General features: G+C 46.4%; 2 protein-coding genes across 2 annotated transcripts in view; one reads left to right on the top strand and one right to left on the bottom strand.

Annotated features, from left to right (window-relative positions):
* The window catches only part of ERICH6B (glutamate rich 6B), a 70,740-nt gene extending 55,080 nt beyond the window's left edge, over positions 1 to 15,660 (top strand). Inside the window, exons 12-15 of the mRNA XM_025364507.1 lie at positions 6,239 to 6,324; positions 6,505 to 6,657; positions 11,957 to 12,182; positions 15,277 to 15,660. Coding sequence (XP_025220292.1) covers positions 6,239 to 6,324; positions 6,505 to 6,657; positions 11,957 to 12,182; positions 15,277 to 15,495 — 684 coding nt within the window. The 3' untranslated portion in view covers positions 15,496 to 15,660. The remainder of the gene's footprint in view (positions 1 to 6,238; positions 6,325 to 6,504; positions 6,658 to 11,956; positions 12,183 to 15,276) is intronic.
* A 7,814-nt stretch (positions 15,661 to 23,474) lies between these two features.
* Positions 23,475 to 26,241, bottom strand: part of COG3 (component of oligomeric golgi complex 3) — a 73,257-nt gene continuing 70,490 nt past the window's right edge. Inside the window, exon 23 of the mRNA XM_025364506.1 lies at positions 23,475 to 25,424. Coding sequence (XP_025220291.1) covers positions 25,395 to 25,424 — 30 coding nt within the window. The 3' untranslated portion in view covers positions 23,475 to 25,394. The remainder of the gene's footprint in view (positions 25,425 to 26,241) is intronic.

Here is a 26,241-nt window from a genome sequence, read left to right as displayed (position 1 = left end):
GATCATCTCAATAGACACAGAAAAAGCACTCAACAAAATCCAGAATCCCTTTATAATTAAAACTCTCAGCAAAATCGGCATACCAGGGACATACCTCAATATGATAAAAGCCATCTATGACAAACCCACAGCCAACATAATACTGAATGCGGAAAAGTTGAAAGCATTCCCTCTGAGAACTGGAACAAGACAAGGATGCCCACCCTCACCACTTCTCTTCAACATAGTACTGGAAGGCCTAGCCAAAGCAATCAGGCGAGAGAAAGAAAGGGCACCCAAACTGGTAAACAGGAAGTCAAACTGTCACTGTTTGCTGATGATACAATTGTATGCCTAGAAAACCCTAAAGACTCCTCCAGAAAGCTCCTAGAACTGATAAAATAATTCAGCAAAGTTTCCAGATACGAAACTAATGTACACAAATCAGTAGCTCTCCTCTACACCAACAGTGACCAAGCTGAGAATCAAATCAACATCTCAACTCTTTTTACAATAGCTGCAAAAAATAAAATAAAAATACGTAGGAATATACCTAACCAAGGAGGTAAAAGATCTCTACGAGGAAAACTACAAAACACTGCTGCAAGAAATCATAGACAACACAAACAAATAGAAACACATCCCATGCACAGGGATGGGTAAAATCAATATTGTGAAAATGACCATACTGCCAAAAGCAATCTACAAATTCAGTGCAATTCCCATCAAAATACCACCATCATTTTTCACAGAACTAGAAAAAAAATCCTTAAATTCCATTGACCAGAACGGGTCCCATGACCCCGGCTAGCTGCAAGAGAGCTGGGAAATGGAACAGCTTGCACTAAGAGGAAAAGCAATAGGACAGCTTTACATCGTGAGTGTGGCCCCAACTGTGGCAAAAGTGGAAGCGAGTAGGAAACCAATACGGTTAAAACCAAGGTATGGACCTTTCTGGCCTCCAGACAAGGAACGAGAAGTTTGGTATTCCTTCATCTCTTGGGCCTCCATTGAGAAGGGAAGTCTGTGGGGCCAGTCAGAACTCCTATGGACAGGAGAAAGGGACTCTCCAGGTTGTAGCAGACAATGGTAAGGGTGTTGGAAGCCCTCGTATCAAGTCTTCAGCTTTCTCCTATCCCTGGCCTCACGTCTTCTAATAGATCAAAGAAACCTTACTTGGCTTATTTTTCCAATTAGGCTATATAACTCCATGTTCTTCCACACTGCAGGCCCTACCCTGCCTCAGATCTTTGCCAGCTCTGGCACCATCTACCCTCCATGGCACCCCCTCCCCACTAACATCTAAAATGTCCTCCCTGCAGCCAAGAGGAAGATTCTCACCAAGATCTCTAAGCAGAGGATCCTTTCTCACCTACCATTCATGGTAGGCTGCACCAAGCACCCATGAGGTATGGCAGGGAGTAGCACATTTGGTTTTGTTTGTTTGTTTGTTTTACAAACAGGCAATAAATCCCAAGCTGTTTGCTGAGTGCAGTAGCACCTTCTGTGTGTGCTGGTGTGCAGGCCAAATCCAACCACTCCAGTCCAGGACCCAGGGCCTCACAGCAACCATGGTGAGCTCGATGAACAGCTCTGGCACAGCTCGGGGTCCCGCCCGCAGGACTGCAGGAAAGGCCAGAGACATAGTCTCTTCACTTTGCACTTTAAGCTCTTGCACCCTATTCTGTCCCCAAGCAAATGCTGGCGAGCTTCAGGCTGTTAGACATGCCGTTTGTTATATACTTCCCAGTGGGAGAACATGTGCCAACTCCAGCTCTGTGTAAAAGATTTTGCTTTGTCCATGGGGTTCTTATCATCAGAAAAATTTCATTTCATGACAAGTGAATTCAACAAACAGAAAGCATCTCAAGAAATTCTGGCTTTTGGGTGGCTTTTGAAAATAAGACCTAAGTGACAAATACCGGCTACCCATGAAAAGTATCTGGACATTTCCAACAGGTCACCAGGCAAACCAACTGTGGGTATAATACAAAGCACTTTTTAAACCAAGTCTCCATCAACGGATGGATGAAAAAGGAAAATGTGGTCTATATACCCAATGGAATACTATTCAGCCTTTAAAAAGAGGGAAATCCTGTCATTTGTGAAAACATGGATGAACCTGGAAGGGATTATGCTAAGAGAAATAAGCCAGGCACAGAAAGTCAAATACTTTATGACATCACTTATGTGTGGAACCTAAAAACATCAAACTCATAGAAACAGAGTGACCAGGAGCTGAGGAGTAGGGAAATAGGGAGGTGTTGATCAAAGGATACAAAATTTCCACTAGACAGGAGGAATAAGTTTAAGAGGTCTATTGTACATCATGGGGACTAAAGCTAATATTATACATTGATGTATATTATATGTAATATCTATATATTATATATTATATAGTTATATACTATAGATTATATAGATTATATGTTATATATTGTATATTATATATAGATTATATATTGTATATAATATATATTATAGATTATATATTGATATATAGATATTATTGATATTATATATTGATATATTGATACTATATATAATATATATCAATATATTGCATACCTGAAAATTGCTAAGAGAGTAGATTTTAAGTTTTCTCACCATAACAAATGTGAGGTAATGCGTATGTTAAATAGCTTGACTTAGCCAATCACAATGTATACATATATCAAAGCATCATGTTGTACAACATAAATATATATAATTTTTAATTATCAATTAAAGAAAGAAAAAATTTTTAAAGGGCTTTTTTTTAGGTTTAAAGAAAAAAGCAGTGCTTTGTAGACTAAATGTCCCAGGTGACGGGGAGCTTAATGGTTAGAGGCAGCATCAGGGATAAATCTGAATCTTGGGGGTCAGATTGCTGGAGCCTGGCTCTCTTCTCACTAGATAACTTTGTGTAAGTCATTTAGCCTCTCTTAAACAGGAATAAATGATAATGCATATTTTGTGAGGTCAGTATACTGTGGAATTAAGGTATTTAGTGCAGTGCTCTGCATAAGGAAACAGCCACTGTATGTTGGCTATATGATCATTGTCACCTTGAGGAGTGATTCCTACCCGATGTCTAGGTGAAAACTAACAGACAGCTTTCTCTCAAACAGAACTGCATCTGTCTCTTATCACCTTAAATTTTACATTCTGCTATAAGCTTTCTTTGGACAAATAATTATTCAACTTTTACAATAATAATTTGAGCCCATCCAGTGACCACAGCGCCCATCACGACCCCAATCCTCCACCCCTAGATTTAACTGGCAATGCGGTCCCCAGCTTCATACTGATGTCAGAAGGGAGAGTCAGCACTTACCTAACAAATCAGGTCTCACTGGAGACATTCAAGCAAAGATTGGACAACTGCTTTTCCAGAACAGAAAGGAAACTTATGTGTCAAAAACGGTGACTAACAAACATACTAAAAGAATACGGTTGCACAAATACCAGAATCTGATCAGATAAAACAGTTTAAGGAATGTCTTACAACTACAAGAAATTTCCAGAAAACTGCTTTTTAAACTGAGTTAAAGACTTCACAACAAGAGAACTAAAACCCGAAGAGACTACCTGCTCAGAGGATTGCTTACAGAATATTTTTAAATAATGCAAAGAATATCCATGAGATTTCAGGAATATCATTCAGCAGCCAGACAGAACTCCGTGGCCAACCGCAATAGAGAAGTCCTGATGGATGAACTTTTAATAAAAAATTTCCAATAGTTATTGCACAAGAAATGAGGACTCATCTGATGGAATCTCCTGAAAACAGTAGCCACTATGTTAAACCATCACTCATGATTGTTTGGCAAATGGAAACTACTGGAGAAACGAAATCTATTTCCCTGAAATATCAAAATAGAAGGCCTTGTTGTTCAATGACAATAAGAGGCAACATTTGTTGAGGCCTTAAGATTAAGTAGCTGTGTCACTTGATTAGAAAAATAAACTATTGTTTCTTCAAAAAAAACTTTAAAATGGCTTGAAAATCACTGATCTGGCTTCTAGTTAGGTTAATGTGAGGTACTAGATGGTCTGCAAAGCCTTCCTGCTGCAGACACCTGGGAATTGAAATAAAACAGAAGCAGCATCCTTTTCAATGCAGAACAGAGAATGTAAGAAAGTAAGGAAATAGCCAATACCAGAAATAAAGAGAAAACTACAAAACCAGAAGAGTATGTGAGCCAGGTGTGTGTGCTGGGGAAGCAGGGGAACAATGGGTCTTGACAATCCACCAACATGGGGATGGGGGACAATTAGAGGACACACACCCTTTCCAAGCACATGCAAAACATCTATTATAATTGATCACATGCCAGGTCACAAAACAAATCTCAGCAAACACAAAAGAATGGATACTGTATAGGCTATGTTCTCTTGCCCAGTGCATTTTAATCAAGAATAGTAATAACACAACCAAAAGTCCTTTATACATTGGCAAATTTAAGAACACCCTTGTAAATAACTTGTGTGCCAAATCTGAAAATATTTAGAATGGAGTAAAATGAAAGGTAAATAACTACATTCATGGGAAACAGCTAAACAGTAAATTGAGGGGAATGTTACAGCTTTTTTCTGAGTCTGTTTTGTGCTGCTATAACAGGGAACCACAGACTGGGTAGTTTACAACGAACAAAAATTTATTGGTTCTGAAGGCTGGAAAGTCCAAGATGGAGGGGTCACATGTAGCAAGGGGGTTCTTGTTTCATCATCCCATGGGGGAAAGGCAAAATGAGGGCAAGAGAGAGAATGAGAGCAAGAGATCAAACTCGTAGCCTCAAGCCCTTTTATAACTGATATTAATCTACTGATGAGGTTAGCGCCCCCATGACCTAAATACCTCCCATTAGGCCGCATCTCCCAACACTATTGCACTGGGGATTCAATTTCCAACACATGTTTTTGGGGGGACACATTCAAACCGTAACAGCTTTAAACACATATTTTAAAAATCTACAGCCGTATTCCCCTGAATGCTTTCAATCTTGTCTAATCTCAGAAGTTAAGCAGAGTTGAGCCTGGTTACTACTTGGATGGAAGACTGCCTGGGAATACTAGGTGTCGGGGGCTTTCTTTTAAATGCTTTCTCTTATGAAGGAGGAGGAGGAGGATGTACAGGAGGAGTAGGAGGAAGATCTTGAAGAAGAAGAAAGACAAAAGCAGAAGAGTTTAGCAGTCAATTCCAGGAATTAGAAAAATAAAATAGAATAACATAGAAACTCCACAGAAAGTAGAGGATATAAATGATAATGATATGAGCAGAAATCGATAAAATAGAAAACAAAGAAATAATACAATAAACAAACCAAAACTTGGTCCTTTGAAAAGATTAATAAAATAGGCAAATTTTCTGACAAGACTGATTCAGAAGGTATAAATAATATAGAGAATGAAAACAGGGACATAACTACAGAGACAGCAGAGATTTCTTTAGAACAGTATAAACTTAAAATTTTTATGACAATAAATTTGAATGTTTATGTAAAATGAACAATTTTCTAGAAAAACAGTTTGCAAAAACGGATTGAAGAAGAAATTAAAAACTTGAGTATACCAATGTCACGGGTTGAGCTGTGTTCCCTCGAAAGAGCCATGTCAGAGTTCTAACCCCCAGTGTTTCAGAATGTGACCTTATCTGGAAATAGTCTTTGCAGATGTAATTAGTGAAGATGAAGTCTTCTTGAAGTAGGGTGTGCCCCTAATCCAATATGGCGTCCTCCTAAGAGGACGGCCATGTGAAGATACAGAGAGCACCCCATGAAGATAGAGGCGGAGATTGGGGTGATGCATCACAAGCCAGGGAATGTCAAGGATCTCTGTCTAGCATCAAAAGCCAAGAGAAAAGCATGGAAGAGATTCTTCCTCAAAGCCTCTAGAAGGAACCAATCATGGGGACCTTTTGATTTCAGACTTCCAGCTGCCACAACAGTGAGATTAAATTTCTGTCATTTTAAGCTACCCAGTTTGTGAGACTTTGTTCCAGCACCCCTGGGAAACTAATACAATCAATAACCATTGGGGTGATTGAAATGACAGTTTAAAATCTACACACACACACACACACACGCACACACAGATCCAGTTCAGTCTCCTCATTGTATAGACAAGTAAACTGAAGCCCCACAGCTCCCCAGCAAGTTGGGGAGGTAGCATGTGACATCGGAGAGCAAGCAGATGGGGTCGACACCATGCTCTGCAGTAGGACAGTTGGTACCCATGCACTTTTCACACTTTTCATAGACTTGTCTTTTCTTCCCAGGTGCATCAGGGTGATGGAAAATTAATTCTCTACCCCAACAAGAATGTCTATCAAATTCTCTTTCCTGATGGGACAGGCCAGATACAGTATCCACAGAAGGACAGAGATGCTCGTATTGACATATATTGGCACCTAAAATGTCTATGATTCAGGGTGTGGGGTTTGACTGAGGTGTGGGGTTTGACTGAGGCCTACATCATCTGTAGGGCCCTACCTTTTCCAGGGGACCCCAAGGACTGACTGCTTGTGCCTTAACCTTCTCCCAGTTATCCATCAGGAAACCTGGCTATGCTCATCTTATATGTGAAAATGAAAAAGTTCACATACATCATTCTGGAAGACAGTCTAGAAGGGTGGATCCGGGCCCTTATCAACAACTCAGGCAATGCTACCTTCTATGATGAAAATAGTGACATCCGGTAAGCTTGGGTCATGAGTCCCTAACACTCCTGCCCATGGAGAAGCAGCTGGACAAAGCGTGACTCACAGACTGCGTGAACTTCCTCTCTCCCTGTATAAGAGTTACACGTGGCCGGGCGCGGTGGCTCAAGCCTGTAATCCCAGCACTTTGGGAGGCCGAGACGGGCGGATCACAAGGTCAGGAGATCGAGACCATCCTGGCTAACACGGCGAAACCCCGTCTCTACTAAAAACACAAAAAATTAGCCGGGCGAGGTGGCGGCGCCTGTGGTCCCAGCTACTCGGGAGGCTGAGGCAGGAGAATAGCGGGAACCCGGGAGGCGGAGCTTGCAGTGAGCTGAGATCTGGCCACTGCACTCCAGCCTGGGCGACAGAGCGAGACTCCGTCTCAAAAAAAAAAAAAAAAAAAGAGTTACACGTGTTGGAAATGAGAGAATGAGCCCCATGACGGACCAGTCCATGAGGTCCCTGACTGCAGAGGAGGCACAATGTTCTTACTGCACCATTGCTCCTCCATGGGTGAAATAGCCGTCAAGCCTCCACAACCACCACATTCTATTGGTTTCATCTCCTGAACACCTCTTAAGAGTCACCTTTGTGAGAATTTCCTTAGGAAGACCCAGTGCCTCCCTGTTCTGGGTGCCTCAGAGAGAAGGGTTTGGTGAGGGTTTGGAGACATATGCATAGAGTCCATGGTCCAAAAGGCAATTTCTAAATATTTCACTATTACTGAACTTAGTTCTAAGTTCCCATTTCTGGTAATGGTGGAAAACCATCTTGCCACTTCAAGACCACTCAGTCACTTCAAAATGTTTCTCCATCTCTTTGAGGTAAAGGACTCTCTTTTCAGGATTTTCTCCTTCCCTTCCTCTTCTAAGTGGTCGTGGTGTGGGGATATATATATATATATATATTTTTTTTTTTTTTTTTTTTTTTTTGAGATGGAGTCTGCTCTGCTGCCCAGGCTGGAGTGCAATGGTGTGATCTCGGTTCACTGCAAACTCCACCTCCCGGGTTCAAGCGATTCTCCTGCCTTAGCCTCTTGAGTAGCTGAGATTACAGGCATGCGCTGCCAAGCCCAGCTAATTTTTGTATTTTTAGTAGAGATGGTGTTTCACCACGTTGGCCAGGTTGGTCTTGAACTTCTGACCTCAGGTGATCCACCTGACTCGGCCTCCCAAAGGGCTGGGATTACAGGTGTGAGCCACCGCACCCGGCCAAGGGGACATATATTATCTTGGATCAACTTTATACTTTCTTCTTGCCGGTCAAAGCCAAACATAATTCCAAAAAAGGATTTTCATTCTGCAGACTTTGGTTTTTAACAACATTTTCTCTGCTGTGAGTCTTTTTAGACACCGTTTCCTGATTGTGTTCTTTATTCTGGAGGTATCTGCCCTCCCTGTAGGCCTTGTGTATAGAAAATGCCGTCCAAGAAGTGGACCAAGGGTTTGGGTACAGAAAGCACAAAGGAGTGGGGCAAGAAATTCAGTTAATTACCTCAGAGAGGATCTGGTGACAGATCATCAAGTAACCCAGGGAGGGAAGAGCCCCCGTCTCAGTCCTATCAGCATGTCCCAGCCTCTCTGCACCTGAGCATCTGGATGAGAGACGGACGGTCCCTGGGTATCCCTTCACGGAACCCCTCACCCCCCACAGAAGTCAAACCACAGGGCCAGCCCCTCTCCCTCTCTCGTGAATGGGCTGCCCTACCCCCAAACTGATTCCTTCCCCCAGGGGCAGCTGCTCCAGAGGAAAAATGTCACCCACAGAGGAAGGGCTTAGTCTTTGAGGAAATTCATCAGCAAAACTGCAGTCTCATTGCCGCTAGGAGAAGATTTTATGGAAAAGCCTCCCAGAGTCATTTGTGAATACAAAGCCACTTGGTCAGGGCCCGACCCTAACTGCTAGAATTTCCTCCGCACCAAGAGGACTTCTCCATGGTGCCTCGGGCACCAGGAGGGACTTAGAGCCAAGCTATTTCAAGAGCTGAATACGTCTTAGGTCATTTGTTGATTTCCATTTCCTCCGGGAAGATGGAAGGCGTGGCTGTCCTTTGCCAGGTGTGTGGAAACTAAAATCCAGCACAGGCCTCAACTCTCAGCCCAAGGGGTCTCACGACAGGCTTCCTACCGGGGTTCGGGGTCCCACACAGTGTTGAGACCTGCCCAAACTCGGGGTCCCTGGTGGGTGGGTTCTACTCGTTCAACAGTTCAGAATCTTTTCACCCCCTGAGCAGGAGCTTCCCAATTCTGACCATTTCTAGATGTTCCAGATCCCATCTTCCTAAGGAAGACTTAGCCCAGAGCTGGGCACCCTCAGGCAGGAGCAGATCTCTAACCCTAGGGAGTCGGGGATGGCCCAGTGTTGCTCCTAGAATCCGAGGTTCTCTGGATCTCCCAGGAGAGAAATCAAGAGAGATCACTAAACATAGCAGCAAAGGAAAGTTTATTTCAGCTTGTGCACAAGGGAACCAACACTGAGAAAAGAAAAGGAATGGGCCACTCCCCGAGTGCAATGTGTGGGTTGGTTTGACAGGGTCTTCCTGTAGGGAAGGGCTATGTTTATGACAGGGCATGTATAGGAGCAGTTTTTCTAGTGCTTGCACAGTGGCTCAACATGCCTCTTCATACATCTTCTGTAACATTCGCACTTGAAATCTCCACCCCGGGTGTGGCTTTTAGCATTAAAATAAGGAAAGGACTATAAGTTGGAGCTTAAGTCTAACTGCACATACAGGGCTCCAGGGAAGTCCGTAGCCACCTGAAATAGGAGCTTCTTGGGTCTTTTCTTACTGATTGGTTAAGGGCTAGCTAAGCTGGAGCTCGAGTGAGGGGCTTTTATTCTTTTCCTCCAGACCACCTTAAAATTGGGAACCAACCAGCCTGCCCATCTCAGTGTGAGAGCTCTGATGGGAACCATTTAAAACGTTAAAAGCTAGCAGGATCTGCTCCCCACAGAGTGAAGTCAGAAGATCCTTCTCTTTGCTCTCCTCTCCATCAATAATAACAAGGAAATTTTAATGTTTTCTCAGTTATTGTTGTGTATAGACATTTAATCCTTACACAGCCCTCTGAACAAAGTACTATTATTATCTGCTTTTTACAGTTGAGGAAATGGAGGCACAGAGAGGTTAAGTGACTAGCCCAAGGTCACACAGTTTGCAAGTGGCACAGCCGGACTTGGAACTGAGAATCTGGCTCCAGAGCCCAGGTTTTTGTTTGTTCATTTGTTGTTTTTATAATTTTGGTACCAAAGAGCCCAGGTTTTTAATTCACTACTATGTATACAGCCTCTTATTTAGAGAAGGAGGAATGAGGTTGGACAGGCTGGGGTCCCAAGACAAAGGAACTTAGAAGTTTGTTTTTGTTCGATGGAAAGTGGGAAGCAACAGGAGGATTTGGGATTGAGTGGTTGGAAGTCCTCCCCACTGGAAGTGAGCAAGGCTTCCCATAGCAGGCCTCCGAGCCAGCTTCTCACTCTGATGAGGTCCCTGTGTTCTGTGAAAGGTTCGTATATACAAAGTGACCACCAAATACCGAGGGAGCTGAGAAACCAAAGAACAAGGCAGACAAATCCGGTTTGTCTGTATAAGGTGATTTACTAGGGGAACTTACAGACAGAAGTGCGTTCTAGGGTGGATGCGGGACGGGTAGATCTCTGCACCAAAACCTCACAGATCTAGGGCCTACGTCTCGGGGGAGAAAGTACACGTGCCCTGGAAGGAATGTGTAGGCAGCTGTGGGCGTCAAAGCCTGTCATGTATGCCACAACATCATGGGTTGTTTTCTAAGAAAGGCAAAGTTTACAGTGAATAGATATTTCTAGATAAAGTGTAGTGCATCGCCACCCCCTGGACAGCTCAGACGAGACCTGGCAGACTGAGTAACCCAAGCTCCCCAAGCCCTCCTTCTCCAGACGAACCCAGGCCTCACATCGCTTCTTCATGTGATTCCCCAGAGATGTTGCTGCCCCAAGGGCACTGATTCTAGGAACTGCCCTTTGGGATTTGAAAAGCAGAAGCCAGGGCCAGAGGGACACGATGGGTTTGAAGTGTCAAGAGAGGATGGCTCAGAGGGCAGGCAAGCCCCAGAGAGTAGGGTCTGGAATGAATGAGAGAGAAATGCATCCACCCTTCATTCCCTTGTACCTATCAATATGGGCGCCCTGCACTAGGCTGGGTAATAGGAATTCAGCAGCGCAGCAGACAGACAAGGTCCCTGCCCTCAGGAGTTGGTGCTTTAGTGAGAGAGAACAGATGATGGACAAATACAGTCAATTCTCATGATTCATGGTAGTTATAGTCTATAAAGTCATTGAGAACACTGCACTGGCCGATACTGAACCCCTTGCTCCTAGGGGAAATACACACATATATAATATGTGACTCACGTGGAGCCAGGGACGTGCCCAGAGCAGTGGGAAATTTGATTTCCCAGTGTGCACATTGCTGGCTGAGATTGAACAAGGCCGCGCTCTGCCTTTCTGCTCAGCTCTCCTGCAGAGGCAACCAGAGGACACAGGTGTCCTTACACGGGGCAGTGTAGTGCAAGAAACTGCAGTTCTGGGGCTGGTGGGACAGGGTTTGAATCCCAGTTCCAGCACGTGTCACTGGGACAGCCTCGGGCAAGTCACATGACACTTCTGAGCCTTCTATTCTTTTTTGTAAAATAAAAATTAAAAACAAAAACAAACAAAAAAAACGGCACCTAGCAGGATGGGCTGCTTTTAGGATTTAAGATGATAACCTATGTGAGCTGTGTCTGTGTGCGTATTTCCCCTAGGAGCTATGGATTGTTATTCACTAAATCACTGGCTTTCTAGAACATAATACAGTGAACAATGAGAACTTACCATATCTATTCGTAAATTACATGAAAGAAACTAACAAGGCATGGCAACAGAGAGTCCCACAGGGAACCGGGGGGCTGCTCAGACTGAGGAGGTGATGTCTAAGCTGAGACCTGCAGGATAAGTAGATGCCAGCCGTGCTACGTGGGGCAAGGGACCTTTGCAGGCAGAGGGCAGAGCATGGCAAAGCTGTGAGCGGGAAGAGCCTGCACCCGCCAGGAACTAAAGGAGAGGGAAGGAGGGTGGGACAGGGCCATACGGTGAGGCCAGCGCAGAGGACAGCGCCTGGTGTTGGGCTGGTTGTCCATATTGGAGCTTCTCCTACCCATCAAGTCCCTGTCAGGCTTTCTGTGGCCAAGTGGGGAAAAAGAAAGGGAAGGAGAGGAGGAGGAGCAAAGGCCCAGGGCTGAGCGCCCTGGCTGCCTGACATGCTTTCTCTTGGTGCAGGTTGAACCTGAGCTCCAACCTGGGCTACTACTTCCCCAAAGACAAACGTCAGAAGGCCTGGAACTGGTGGAATCTGAACATCCATGTCCACGCACCCCCTCTCCAGCCCATCTCCTTGAAAATCAATGAGTACATCCAAGTACAAATAAGGAGCCAGGATAAGATCATCTTCTGCTTCACCTATGAACAGAAGCGGATTTGTTTAAACCTGGGCACCAGGTACAAGGTAAGGTCATGACTCCCCACACTCTCCACCAGGTGGGGTGCCCACCTGTACAAAGGCCACTGCTGGCTTAGACTGGCCCCTGCCACAGGCCTCCAGGCTTGTTCTACATATGCCAACCCGTATAAAAACAAGGCCACTTTGCTTTACCTGATGTTTAAGTACACACAAATGCATTCATGCAACTTCCCAGCACTGTGAGCTTAAGCTCTGAGGAAATTCACATCAAAATGCTCAGGCTAGCCTGGGAAGAATGACTTGCACCTGTTGCCCCAGGACTTTGGAAGGCCGAGACAGGTGGATCCCTTGGGCCTAGCAGCTTGAAACCAGCTTGGGCAACATAGCAAGAACCCTTCTGCACAAAAAAATTTTAAAATTAACTGGGCATGGGCCAGGTGCATTGGCTTATGCCCGTAATCCCAGTGCTTTGGAGGACCGAGGCATGTGGATCACTTAAGGCCAGGAGTTCGAGACCAGCCTGGCCAGCCTGGTGAAACCCCGTCTCTACTAAAAATACAAAAAAAATTAGCTGATCCCAGTGACTTATGCCTTTAATCCCAGCTACTCGGGAAACTGAGGTAGGAGAATTGTCTGAACCCAGGAGGCAGAGGTTGCAGGGAGCCGAGATCACACCACTGCACTCCAGCCTGGGTGACGGAGCCAGACCCTGTCTCAGAAAATAAATAAGTAAATAAATGAATACAATTCACTGGGTGTGGTGGCTCTCGCAGCTGTAGCCCCAGCTGCTTGGGATGCTGAGGCAGGAGGGTCACTTGAGCTCAGGATATGATCCTGAGAATAAAACACAGATGTCATGCTGCATTATCTCACTTGACACTCGCAGCGGCCATGTCAGAAGTCAGGGCCAGAAACAAGGGGGAATCTGTGTCCCCAGGCCTGCTGCTGTGTCCTCTTCCCTCCTCCCCAAACCCACTCTTCTCTAGACAGATGATCCCCTGGAAGTTCGAGGCACACTGCCCAGGCAGGCAGGAGAGGACCAATGCTTATTTGTTTCCTAGGGCTGCTGGAAAAATCAGCACAAACTAGGAGGCCTGAAACAATAGAAGTTTGTTCTCTCACAGTTCTGGGCCAAGTCTGAGATCAAGGTGTCTGTGGGGCCACCGTCCTCCAGAGGCTCCAGTGGGAGACCCTTCCTTGCTCTCCCACCTTCTGATGACTTCTGGTGTTCTTGGCTCGTGGCAGCATCACTCCAGTGTCTGCCCCCACCTTCACACAGCCTTCTCCTCTGTGTGTCTGTGTCAAACCTCCTTCTCCTTTTTCTTAAAAGGACACCAGTAGTTGGATCTAGGGCCTACCCTAAATCCAGAAGGAGCTCATCCTGAGAGCCTTAACTTAATCACATCCACAGAGACCCTGCTTCCAAATAAGCTCACGTTCCCCAGCACTGGGGTTAGTACTTGGACATCACTTTTGGGGGACACAGTTCCACCTACTCCAAATGGTGAGGCTGGACCCCTGGAACTCCAACTGTAATGGGGGAAGAAGGCGGGCTCCTGAGACCCTTCCTGAGGACCAGAGTCAAGGAAAGGAATGAGGGTGTCCTTGGCTCCCCCAGAGAGGCCTAAGCAAGGTTCTCTTCCTGCTCAGCTCCCCCAGGCTATTCCACATGGAAGGCTCCACTTTACAGACCCCCCACCCAGAGAGGTGCCCAGGGCCCCAGGGAGCAGGACTGCCTTGGCAGACAGATGGATGGACACGTCCCCTGGGAATGAGACGGATGGAGAAGTGGGCTGACCACAGCAGACTCCAGCAGAATAGATGCAGCTGTGTGCAGAGTAGCTGAGAAGAGAGGAGGGAGTGTGCTAGGTTTCGGGTGACCAGACATACCAGTTTGCTCAGGACTGAGGAGTTTCCTGGGACATGGGACTTTGAGTGCTAAAACTGGGAAAGTTCCAAACAGGCCTGACCTGCTGGCCGCCCCCAGGTTCCCTCGCCTGGCAAGGCCTCCTATTTTGCAAGTGAATAACGACATCCCAGCAATCCTTGCCTATCCTGGATTTCTCAGAGCAGCCAATCCAGTGAAGAGGAGGCCAACACTACCAAGCCCAAGTGGCCATTTGCACTCCTGCCATGGCCAGGACCAGCTGGGGCTGGACAGCATGAGGGCCTGGGGCACTGGCCTTTGAATGGTGAAGGGAGGAGGGCAGGGACAGGAAGGCAGTGCCCAGCGAGGTTTCAGGAAGGGCTGCTGTGGGCAGAGAGACCAGGGGGCCTGAAGCCTTAGAGAGCTAGAGTCCCGGGGAAGGGCAGCTGTGCCTGTGCAAGGCATGTCCCAAATGAAGCAAATCAGCACCAGTGTAACTAATCAGAGCCAAAGAAAGGAGACAGAGCCTGGCACAGGGTCAGCCCAGGCGGGCAGTAGTGTGCCCGGGGAAGAACAGACCCCTCCATGCCCAGCCGCTGTACCTCCTGGGTGACGCTAGCCTGTGGTCTGAGCCCATAGTCTTCTATAAGATGGACATAGGTTATTGTGTGGCTAAAACAATAACAATATTGTGTAAAGACATTTCATACGCATAGGAATGGAGCACACGGGTATCGTCCTATCTTATCCCCTCCAGGAGACTCTGTCCTCTGTCTTCTGCAGGCTGCAGACCCAGGCAGAACTTGGCATAGAGGCGGCCTCCCTGGGCCAGGCCTTCATCTAAACAAAACCCAGATACAGATACACTCCCAAGGAGCCTAAGGTGGAGGCGGGGCTCACAGGCAGCCACTGTGAGGCATCCCAGCCCTTGCAGAGCCCCATGGTCGGGACCCACAGGGAGAAGCCCGGCAGCCCCAGGAGAGCATGGCCTTCGGAGGGCAGGCCGCGCCAGGCCACCAGAGCTGCTTTCCCTCAGGTTTAGGGCCAGGCATGGGTGTGGCCTCAGCCCACATCACCATGGTCCACATGACCACAACACCAGCCATTTGGAAGCAGCAGGAAGGTGGCAGGTGGCGGGGCTGAGAACACAGATCTGCTTTCTCGGGTGAAGGCTCAGGGAACACTTGGTCCTGGCCACAGGAGGCCCAGCCTGGGTCTGGGGCACGGCGCTCAGGCAGCCGTTCTCACCCAGTCCTCTGTACATCCCCGCAGTTTGTGATCCCGGAGGTGCTCAGTGAAATGAAGAAGAAAACCATCCTGGAGGCAGAGCCCGGCCCAACAGCCTGCAAGATCCGGGTCCTTCTGGGGCAAATGAACAGGCTCCTGAATTACGTGACCATCCCTGATCTGGAAAACTTCACAGAGGCGGTCAGTACATCACTGATGGACAACAAGTACCTGAGGAAGATGTTCTCTCAACTCTGGTTTTAGGGCGGGGCTTTTCTGGCGTCCACCAAATGTCTTGGGAAGGTGGAGACCTTGGGAGCTCCAGGGAAAAAAACCCCAAAGACCTGTTGACGTTCCATGAGAGTTGGTTTGTAATTTGGGACCTGTCGTAGCTCCTTGGTTTGAAATACACGTTTTTGGCAGGAGGGCTGACAGAGTCTGGGGCTGAGCACAGAAAACGCCTGATAGCCCTGACCTGACAGCACCGAAGCAAGTTGTCATTTCGGTGACATATCAGTGCCTGTCCTGCCTGCTTCTACGGTCACTCACTCTGTCCTTTTGTGACTCGCAGTACTGGCCTTGACTTAGGACAACGACTGTGCTCACAGCCAAGCTCTGTCTTTTGTTGGCTGTGTGGTCTTGGGCAAGTAGCTTTATACTTCGGTTTCCTCATCTGTAAAAGGGGCCTAAAACTAGCAACTATCAGCACAGAGTTGGGAGTATTAAATTAGTTAATGCACATACAGTCCCTAGAACGCGGTCTGAACCGTAGGAGCCACTCAGTAAGTGTCACTCCAATTACTGTGAGCTTGGGCCTTCCTTCACGTCTGGGCAGCTCCTGGGAAGGGTCTGTGAGACAATCAGGAAGGCTGAGTGTCTGCACTTCCTTGAGCTGCTAAGGCAAAGCCCTTTCAGCTTCCTCAGGCCTTTCTCCTCACGACGCTCCCTGTGGTTACTGAGCCTGCGCACAAACCAGGCGGGCCCCAGTGTGAGCACTGCGCAGGCTCTAGCTCCTGTGGCTCCAGGGTGCGGGCAGTATTTTCTCAAGGACACGGGGATGCAGAGAGGTTAAAGGACTCACCCAGGATCACGCACCAGTACGTGATGGTAAAGACTGGCATTCCAGCCTACTCGACTACAAAGTGACATCACTGTGGTGATAATATGAGTATGTTTATGACCGCCCCCACCACCGCTCCAGGGCATCTCAAAGACTCAAGGCCTCTCCAGGTGCTACTGCCCTTATCCTACCTTGTTGCACGGCGCCTACCCACCCCCACCCCACTCCAGGGAGCTCTGGAGGCCAGTCCCGGCCTCCCAGCTGCTGCTGACTTGGCACAAATCATGCATCAGCCTTGGGGGGGTCCAGCCGTTCCTCCTGATGTTGGAGCCTCTGGGCACCACCCCAGAACACAGCACCTCCTCCTGAGGCTGAGAGAGGCGAGGCTACATGTGGCCCAGTGCCCGGATCCCCCACGCTTCCTGCACGACCCCAGAGGCTCTCTCCAACCCTGAACTCATCACACCTTATCCACCCCTGCCAAGCCAGAGGGAAACCCAGATGGCAAACCCGTACCGGCCCAAACCCAGTGCCCGAAACTGGTGGGTGACTGAGAGCTCTAAAGGACGCACATGCCAGCTCCCCCCAGAAACTGGGTGGGACACATGGGGTCACTGGTAACAGTTACCAACTTGAATAGCTAAAACAAAAGGGAAAAATGTGTCATCTGGAGATAAGAACACTGACCCGAACTGAAGATGCAGTGGATCTCGGAAATGACTGGAGAGCCTGCAGACCCCGACTTTCTGCCTCCCAGTCTTCGACACTCATCTTGTCCTGGAGACGTTTTCTACGCATCTCAGGTCACACGGCTTTGTCTCCCAATCACTCTCAAAAACACCCCAGTGGTCTCTGCAGTTGGTCTTGATTAAATCAGGAGACCACGCTTGGTCCAATCCAGTGCAGTAAGAGCAGGTGGGGTTACGTCTTGTAAATGGCTCCCAGCTGATCTCAGAGCACAAGTAGGGGCAGCTGTTTCTAGAAATAGGAGACTTGAGCTGGGCAGCCCCCCAGGGGATGATTTTATACAATCTCAGGACACCTGCAAACTTCCCAGAATGACCTGAGCTCCAGCCTCAACCAAGACAGTGTAGAAAACCCCAGAGCTGGCCAGGCGCAGTGGCTCACGCCTATAATCCCAGCAATTTGGGGGGCCAAGGTGGGAAGATCACTCGAGGCCAGGACTTAGAGACCAATCTGGGCAACATGACAAAACCCCACTTCTACTGAAAATACAAAAATTAGCTGGGCGTAGTGGTGCATGCCTGTAATCCCAGCTACTCAGGAAGCTGAGGCATGAGAATGGCTTGAGCCTAAGAGGCAGGGAGGTTGCAGTGAGCCAAGATTGCACCACTGCACTCCAGCCTGGGTGACAGAGTGAGACCGTCTCACAAAAAAGAAAAAAAAAAAAACCCCAGGCCAGGTACAGTGGCTCACACCCAGAATCCCAGCACTTTGGGAGGCTGAGGCAGGCAGATCACTTGAGGTCAGGAGTTTGAGACCAGACTGGCCCACAGAGCGAAATCCCATCTCTACAAAAAATTAGCATGGTGGTGTGCACCTGTAGTCCCAGCTACCTGGGAGGCTGAGGTGGGCGGATCACCTGAGCCCAGGAGGTCAAGGCTGCGGAGAGCTGTGTTCACACCACTGCTCTCTGGACTAGGCTACAGAGTGAGACCCTGTCTGAAAAGAGAGGAGAGGGGAGAAGAGGGAAGGAGAGAGAATGGGAGGGGAGCGGAGGGGACCCTTCCTCTAGTAATTAGCCATTCTCTACTGTGAACAGTGACACCCAAGTGCTGCCTTCACGGCCCTTCTCCCTGAGGCTCTCCCACTGTCTGCCACCAACCTCCACTTAATGCTTTGTCCTCACCCCCAAACCGTCACCTGTGCAGCTGAGCTGGGACTAGGACAGTCAGGCTGTCCCAGGCACGGCACTACATGTCACTTCCTTGGCCTGACTTTGCTGGTGAATGCTGTCATTGGCTAACACACAATAGTTCCTTTGCTGCAAGGTAATGAGCCATAAATGACTACTGTGGTAGCATCCCTTTTATATAGCCACAAAGTTTGAGTGCCTGGTTAGTTCCACACCTATGTTCAGGGTGCACAGAAACCCCTGTCCTTACCACACATCAAAGATAGAAGCTCCCAAGTGGATCTCAGCAACACACAAGTCATCCCTAGCGTGCTACTGTCTCTTAGCCCCAGCCCCGAGGCTCCCCCACCCATAGCCCCATGCTCTCTCCACGAGGAACTGGAAGGAGGTGCACGTGCCCTGGAATCAGCCCTGGGTTTGGGACTTGGTACGAACACTTAGCTGTGTGGCCTTGGGCAAGGGAATGAGCCCTCTGTGACTCAGTTTCCTCCTCTGTAATATGAGGACAATCACAGAACACACCTCACAGAGTATAATAAGGATTATAATAAGGATTAAACAAGATGACATAGATAAGGCACTCAGAACAGCGCTTAGTATTATGAGTCTAAGCACTGTTATTATCAGTGGCTTGTTATTATCTTGTTATCTATCGGTCATCCTCTCCCTGATCCTCCTCCCTTCACACAACTTCTCACCACATGATTCCACGAATGCAGAGGTTGTAAACAGGTGGCCTCACAGGGGCGTTTTCTTTGGTCAGCACCTGTTTTAAAATATCTTGTTGCCAACATTTAAAAATCAGGGGATTTCACACAGAAATAGGATTTCCATCTTCTGTTGTAACTGCTGCCCTGTGCGGGCTATTATCAAAGACTGGACAGAATGAGTTCTCAGGTTATTTTCTTTTTCTTTTTTTTCTTTTTTTCCTTTTTGATACAGAGTCTTGCTCTGTCGCCCAGGCTACAGTGTGCAGTGACGCGATCTTGGCTCATTGCAACCTCTACCTCCTGGATTCAAGCGATTCTCCTGCCTCAGCCTCCTGAGTAGCTGGGATTACAGGCGCCCGCCACCGCACCCGGCTAATTTTTGTATTTTCAGTAGAGATGGGGTTTCACCATCTTGGCCAGGCTGGTCTCCAACTCCTGACCTCGTGATCCACCTGCCTCAGCCTCCCAGAGTGCTGGGATTACAGGCTTGAGCCACCGCGCCCGGCCACTCAGGCTATTTTCATAAGGAAAAGTAACAGCACCTCATAGACTGTGTAGGAAGTAATGAAAGTAGCCAGCTGGCCAGGAACTGGAAAATCCAGGTCCCAGCCTGTTAGTTTGCTGAGGCTGTTATAACAAAATACCACACACACTGAGTGGCTTCACCAACAGAACTTCCTGTCTCAAGTTCTGGAAGCTAGAAGTCCACGATCAAGGTGTCGGCGGGCTGCGCTCCCTCAGGGTGCTGGGAAAAGATCCGTGCCAGCCCTGTCCAGCTGCTGGCATTCTGCTTGGTGGCTGCCTTCACATGCTGTTCTCCTGGTATGCATGTCTGTGTCAAATGGATTAGGGGCCCACTCTACTCCAGTGTATCATCTTAACTAATGACATTGGCAACGACCCTGTTTCCAAACAATGTCACATTCTGAGACACCAGGGGTTAAGGTGTCTGCTCACAATTCAACCTGTAATCCCCTCTCTGCCCCACACCCTTGACCCCTCCCAGGACCCCACACTGCTGAGGGAACAAATTCCGTCTGACACAATATCATGTTGTCTTCAGTGACTTGGTAGAAAAAGGGTCTTCCCCTAAAAATGAAAATGAACTAAGTTAGGCTGTTCATCAACAATACTAACCCAGTAGGTTACACGTAAGAATTTTCTGATGGGTAATTAATCAGTGAATGCTCCAAGGGAAATGAAGCCTCTTCAAGTGCACTCAATTAGGCCATACAATAAACATACACTGGCTGGGTGTGGTGGTTCACACTTGTAATCCCAGCACCTTGGGAGGCCGAGGCCGAGGGATTGCTTGAGCTCAGGAGTTCGAAACCAGCCTAGGCAACATGGTGAGACCTCGTCTCTATTCAAATTAATAAATAAAAGCAAAACAAAACAAATACACACTGAGGACCCACCATGTGCTCAGGAGACAAGGGGGAACAGGCTGTCTGCACTCGGGGATCAGAGAAGCAAGCACAGCAAGGCAAGGATGTTGTTTTACAGCAGAAGCACAGTGGAAGCAAAGGACGGAGGCTCAGGGGCGAGGGGAGGAGCCACGAGAAGCTGTTTTTCAGCTGGGCTGCAGAATGAAGAGGATTTGGGGGTCCGGTGCCTGTTGGGAGCCCCTGGGAGAGGCAACGGCATGTGCAGAGACACAGAGAAGCCGCCATCGAGGACAGACACAAGGTTATAGCACATGCAGATGTGATAGGCAGGTCTCCTCTTTTGGGTGTCCAACCCCGTCCTCCTTTATGGGAGGGAATCGCCCTTGTGAGCTTTTAGTAACAAGAGGCAGAAATCCTGCCTCCAACCGCAGAAACTAAAAAAAGTTGCATCAGTCAGGGTCCTGTCAGAAACCACACCAACGATTCGTACAGGGACAGTGAAATGTCAACTATTAAGAAGTTAATTCTAAAAAGGGTAGAAAAGAATTGTAAAACTCAATTTAAATTTAATTCAATTAAAAACCAGCAAGTGCAGAGTGCAGCTCTCCCCTTCTCTCTCTCCCTTTCTCAGAAAGGTGCTAGTGCACAGGAAGTGGCTGCCAGGGCGCAGAAGCTGGTTCACAAGAAGCTTCCTGCTAGGAGGCCAAGAAAACTCACTGGAGAGTGAATGCCACTCTGCTGACAGCCACAATGAGGAAGGAAACACATACACACCAGAAACAGAAAGGGATCCCTTCCCTTGGGCCTCACAGCATACCTCCAGCACCCTACAAAGCCTAGCACTGCACCAGCTGGTAAAGGAAAAACGTTTGCAGGGTCCAGCTCCAGAATCTCAAGGTAGGACAACAAGGGTGGATTTGTAGCTGAGAGGCAATACATTGAAATCCTCCTCCTCTATTCCGGCACTCAAAGCATGGAAAACCAGACACACATGCACAGACACACACACATGCCCCATGGGGAGTTAGCCAGCCTGGCCAAGATGAAAGCAATTGCAGTGACTCCAAGTCTAGGCTCGGCCACAGCAGTGGAGACAGTCTGAACCAACACTTTCTGCTTCGGACAAAAAAAAAAAGGGCCATATAGTGCTTCCTGTTCTCATTCCTCTGGTTCTCCAGCCTCCAGTCTGTCCCCCCATATCCTCCCAGTAAAGTCCTTTACTGCTCAAATTAGACAGTGATTATCTTCCGTTGCTTGTTCTCAAGGACCACAATAGATACAGAGGAGGAGCAGTAAGGAGATGAGGCTGGAGCACGGGCAGGGGCTCCCCTGAGACCCACTGTGCCCTCAGGAGTTCAGAGCTTTATATTCCAGGAGTAAGGGGGCGTGGAGCTGTTAATAAGACTGGGCTCTTGCAATAAAGATATTTCAATATTCCAAGGAGGGATTGAAAATGAGGGCCTTGACCCAGGGCAATGGTATTGGAAAAACAGAGGGAAAAAATTAAAGAGCTGTCTGGGATAGAAAATGCATAGGACTTGGTGGTAACGGGATGATGTGGGGAAGGCTGCATGACTTGGACAACAAAGTCACGCAACACTTATTGAGCATCTTCTGCAGACACGGTTCTAGGTGCTGCACATGAAAAAAATTCCTTTCCCAAGGAGTTTGCGATCTCGGTTGGTAGGGAAGACAAAACACAAACAAGCAAAATACATCATGTGTCAGGTACAAAGACAACCAACGCAGGTGAGGGGAACAGCAAGTGCTGGGGACTGGGACTCGCTATTCTATATAGCAGGATTTCTCCACCTCTGCTCCACTGACATTTAGATCCAGTTGATTCTTTGTGATCGGGACTATCCAGTGCATTGCAGGATGTTCAGCAGCATCCCTGGTCTCTATGCACTAGAAGCCAGTAATACCCCACCCCTAACACACACACACCAGTCACAACCAAAATGTCTTCAGATACTGCCATATATCCGGGGCTGGGGGCGGGGGCAGGGATCGCCAGTGCTGCAGGTCATACTCGGATTTTTAGTTTTGTTTTCTTATGGACCAGCACATCTATCTTGGCAACTGCTCCGTGTATGTGAGAAGGTATATCCTGCAATGTTAGGGTTTCTGAATTTACTAATGGGAAACACGACCATCCGGACTGTGATTCAATCTATAAGATAGCTGGCCTTAGACTCTTCTTTAAAAAAACATAGTCAATGTCAAGAAAATAAGCATATGAAAACTCTAAGAGTAGTTGTCTAAGCTAAAAGGAACTAAAGAGATATGACAACCAACTAAAACTTTGAACCCAGGATAAAGAAAAACTATGAAACATTTTGGAGAAACAATTAGGGAAGCTGAACTATGGACTTCATATTAGATACTACTGAATTTCTTTTTTAGGTGTGATAATGGCATTGGGTTATGTAGGAGAATGTCCCTATTCTTTGGAAACAGATGCTGAATTATTTAGGGTATAACTTAATGGTAAAGTGTCACAATGACTACAACTTCCTTTCAAATAGTTCAGCAAAAGAATATGTATGGGTATGTTTGTATACACTGTTAAAACCCACTTGATTTCCTTTAACATGTGTAAAAGTGCCCAATCTTGTAAGAGAAGTTATTTTAGAATATAGATAGAAAAAAATCTGGAAGCTATATGCCAAACATTCAACTGTGGTTGGCAGTTATAAGTTGTCTTACTTATAACAGCAGAAGAAAATTTAAAGATATGGTGTTGTTAAACCAGAGGAAAAAATACAAATATTTTTGGAAAATGGATGGAATACAATACTACTAAATTTCAATACAACTATGTATGTCAGTACTATGCTGACAGTACTCATGAAATTGTCAGTTTCACAAAGAAAAAGTTAAAATGTCTTTTAACTAATGAAGCATTAAGATGCTTCAAAAATGTCTTGCCACAGTAATTTTCTTGCCAAAGAATTTATACAGCACAAAACTGGCAAAATCTGAGTAAGACTGATAGAGTATATTAATGTCAATAGCCTGATTGTGATATTGTGCTATAGTTTTGCAAGATGTTACCATTGGGGGAAGTTGGGCAAAGGGTACATGGGATCTATCTGTATTACTTCTTAAAACTGCACGTGAGTCTGATACAAGTTATCTCAATTAAAATTTTAATTAAAGAAATTTTCCTCAAGGAATCCACCACACACATATCAGACACATGAGGACAAGGTAGGAAGCAAAAATCTTTATTTTTAAAAAATTCACATTTATTAAAAACAGCAGTTTCTAGCCAAATAATATAAAGCATTTTAAATTATTTGAAAGTATATACACTCTTTGTATAAGTGAACACTTGAAACTGTACAGATTTAAACAAATAATCATTTAGCAAACAAGTTGGGTCACTTATTACCTACTCAGCACTTTGTAAGGTGTTTGAGTGTTTCAGAAATAAAAGATCAAAACACAAGAACCAATGTCATTAAATATTTTTATAAGAACACACTCCACTCTGTACATCAAATTAAATCAGTCACAGTACTTACTGTACAATAATCATGCCCTCATTTCTTTGGAAAGGCTATTAAAAATCAAATGTACATATAATACACAAAACTGGACATTTTACAGTTTATTTCATTAAACATGTATTTAAAAAACACTTAAGTATAAGTAAATACAATCTTTCTAATTCATTCATTTCGTGGCAAAGAATGAATATGGGCCCTCCTACCTTCTATCTTCTCAAAATAGAGAGTAATAAGCTCGATCAAGCAACGTCCATCACCAATTTAAACTGAGTGAAAAGGAAGTGACCTGTTACAAATGACAACAATCAGGGTAGGTAACCCATCTGCACCCTGCAGAAGTGCTGCCTCAGTACGTTTACTGAGTTACAGGCACCTACTGCACCAAAAGGTCCCCTGGTCCCATTCCAGAACCCCTGACAGTGTCCACCTCTAGACTAGTGTTTGAATAACTCAGAATTCTTTTTGAACTAAGAAGCTGGCTGCCTTAACATCGGTGGCAAAACCAATCCAATAAGCAAATAGGAATTTGTTGGAAAATTCATAGATATGCATAATTGATGATCCCTGATATGGTGTGGTAGTTTTCAGATGTGGATAGTGTTTGTCATCCTTAGGTTTGCTGGTAAAATGTATTCAGATGTAGCCGATCTGGAGATCCACACGGCTGGTCCACAGCACAGCACAGCCAGCTCAATGAATAGACAGGACATGAAAGTGTTTGCTTTTCAAAGAACTGCTAAAACCAAAGGCAGTGTGCAGAAGGCTGGTGACCTGAACCTTCACTCAGGAGGAACACTACTCTCATCAGGTTTCCTTCTCTCCTTTATGCGCCAAATTTAAGACACCTTAATTGGTACTTTGCACTCACAAACACGCACTATCATACCATGAAGATACTCATTAAAGACACCGCATGTATCTATGATGAGAAGGCTGCGGCTCCTTGCTTTAGAACTGTCTGCACCTAAGCAATTCAAGTGGCACAGATGCTGGAGCTTCACACAAAGTCCTTGTATCTTTAAACTACCTCACATCAAACAGAGAAAAGGATGACACCCCAAATTCCCGGGAAGGCAGAATGTGTCCTCAGAAGCAACCAATCTACTCCAAACTAAACTTCAAAATGACAGGAGAAACATGACATTAAATAAGAGTGTGGAAATAACATTCCACTGTGGAATGCTCAGTGGTTAAAAGTGTTACAGTGTTTCACGTTTTAGCAAACCTTACTCTTACAGGTCTTCTAATTCGCTGTATTTCTGTAAAGTTCTTTGCACTACTTATTGTAATCTATGTTTATTGCACATCTTTAACAAAGAACCATTTCACTGAGTGTCTGCCCTAGCTCTCTCTTCACATTTCTTGTGACCATTTAAATGAGGCAGTTATCACCAATCACACATTAATCTTTGGCATTTTGATGTTTCAGAAAAGAAAACACCGATCCCGTAACACTTTGCTTCTATTTCATTCTGCAGTCAGCACTGAGCAGCACGCTCGTGTGGTTCTCGGGGACATTCCCACATATGATTCCTCGGTGTCCTGCAGACCGCAAGACTTCTCAGCCTGCTCCTCCCAGACAGACCATTTAGGTGCACAGCCCGGCTGGCCTGCTTATTTAGAAACTGACAGCAGAAGGCTCAGCTGAAAAGCAAAATTAAGAGCTATGTTAGTTCTCCTATGGAATACTGTCCTCGAGAAAAGTCAAGGAGGGAGGGGAACCACAAGGGTTGAAAAACCTCAGCATCATGCAATATAGCCAGGTAACAAACCTGCATATGTACCCCTTGAATCTAAAATAAAAGTTGAAAAATAAAATAAAGCAATTAGAATGGGGAAAAAAAAAAGAAGAAGAAGAAGAAGAAGTTGTTTAGAGCCTCAAAAACAGAATGAGAGAAAAAGACCAAGATTTTTATGAGACCAGTAAACGTGGCTGTAAAGTAGAAACTGGCCCACAATGTTGGTCTATTTCTGAGGCAGCCACTGGGCACTGGCATTGGGAGGCCCTGTCAGGGGTCACACTTCATTACCAAATCTAGGCCATCAAATCACTTAAAATTCAATGAGAAGAATGGCAAAAACAATATACAAACACTGACAAGGACAGAAACGTATCTCCATAATCCACTGTGCCTTGTTCTACACAGTGTGTTGTGGGAAGAGTTATGTGTAAGATGTCCTTTAAGTGACTTTTTTTTTTGAGACGGAGTCTCGCTCTGCCGCCCAGGCTGGGGTGCAGTGGCTGGATCTCAGCTCACTACAACCTCCACCTCCCGGGTTTACACTATTCTCCTGCCTCAGCCTCCCGAGTAGCTGGGACTACAGGCGTCCGCCACCTCGCCTGGCTAGTTTTTTGTATTTTTTAGTAGAGACGGGGTTTCGCCGTGTTCGCCAGGATGGTCTCGATCTCCTGACCTCGTGATCCGCCCATCTCGGCCTCCCAAAGTGCTGGGATTACAGG

Source organism: Theropithecus gelada, chromosome 17 (genome assembly GCF_003255815.1).
Source record: "Theropithecus gelada isolate Dixy chromosome 17, Tgel_1.0, whole genome shotgun sequence".
Lineage (NCBI taxonomy): Eukaryota > Metazoa > Chordata > Mammalia > Primates > Cercopithecidae > Theropithecus > Theropithecus gelada.
The sequence above is the reverse complement of the archived record's forward strand: the minus strand, read 5'-3'. Positions and strand labels throughout refer to the sequence as shown.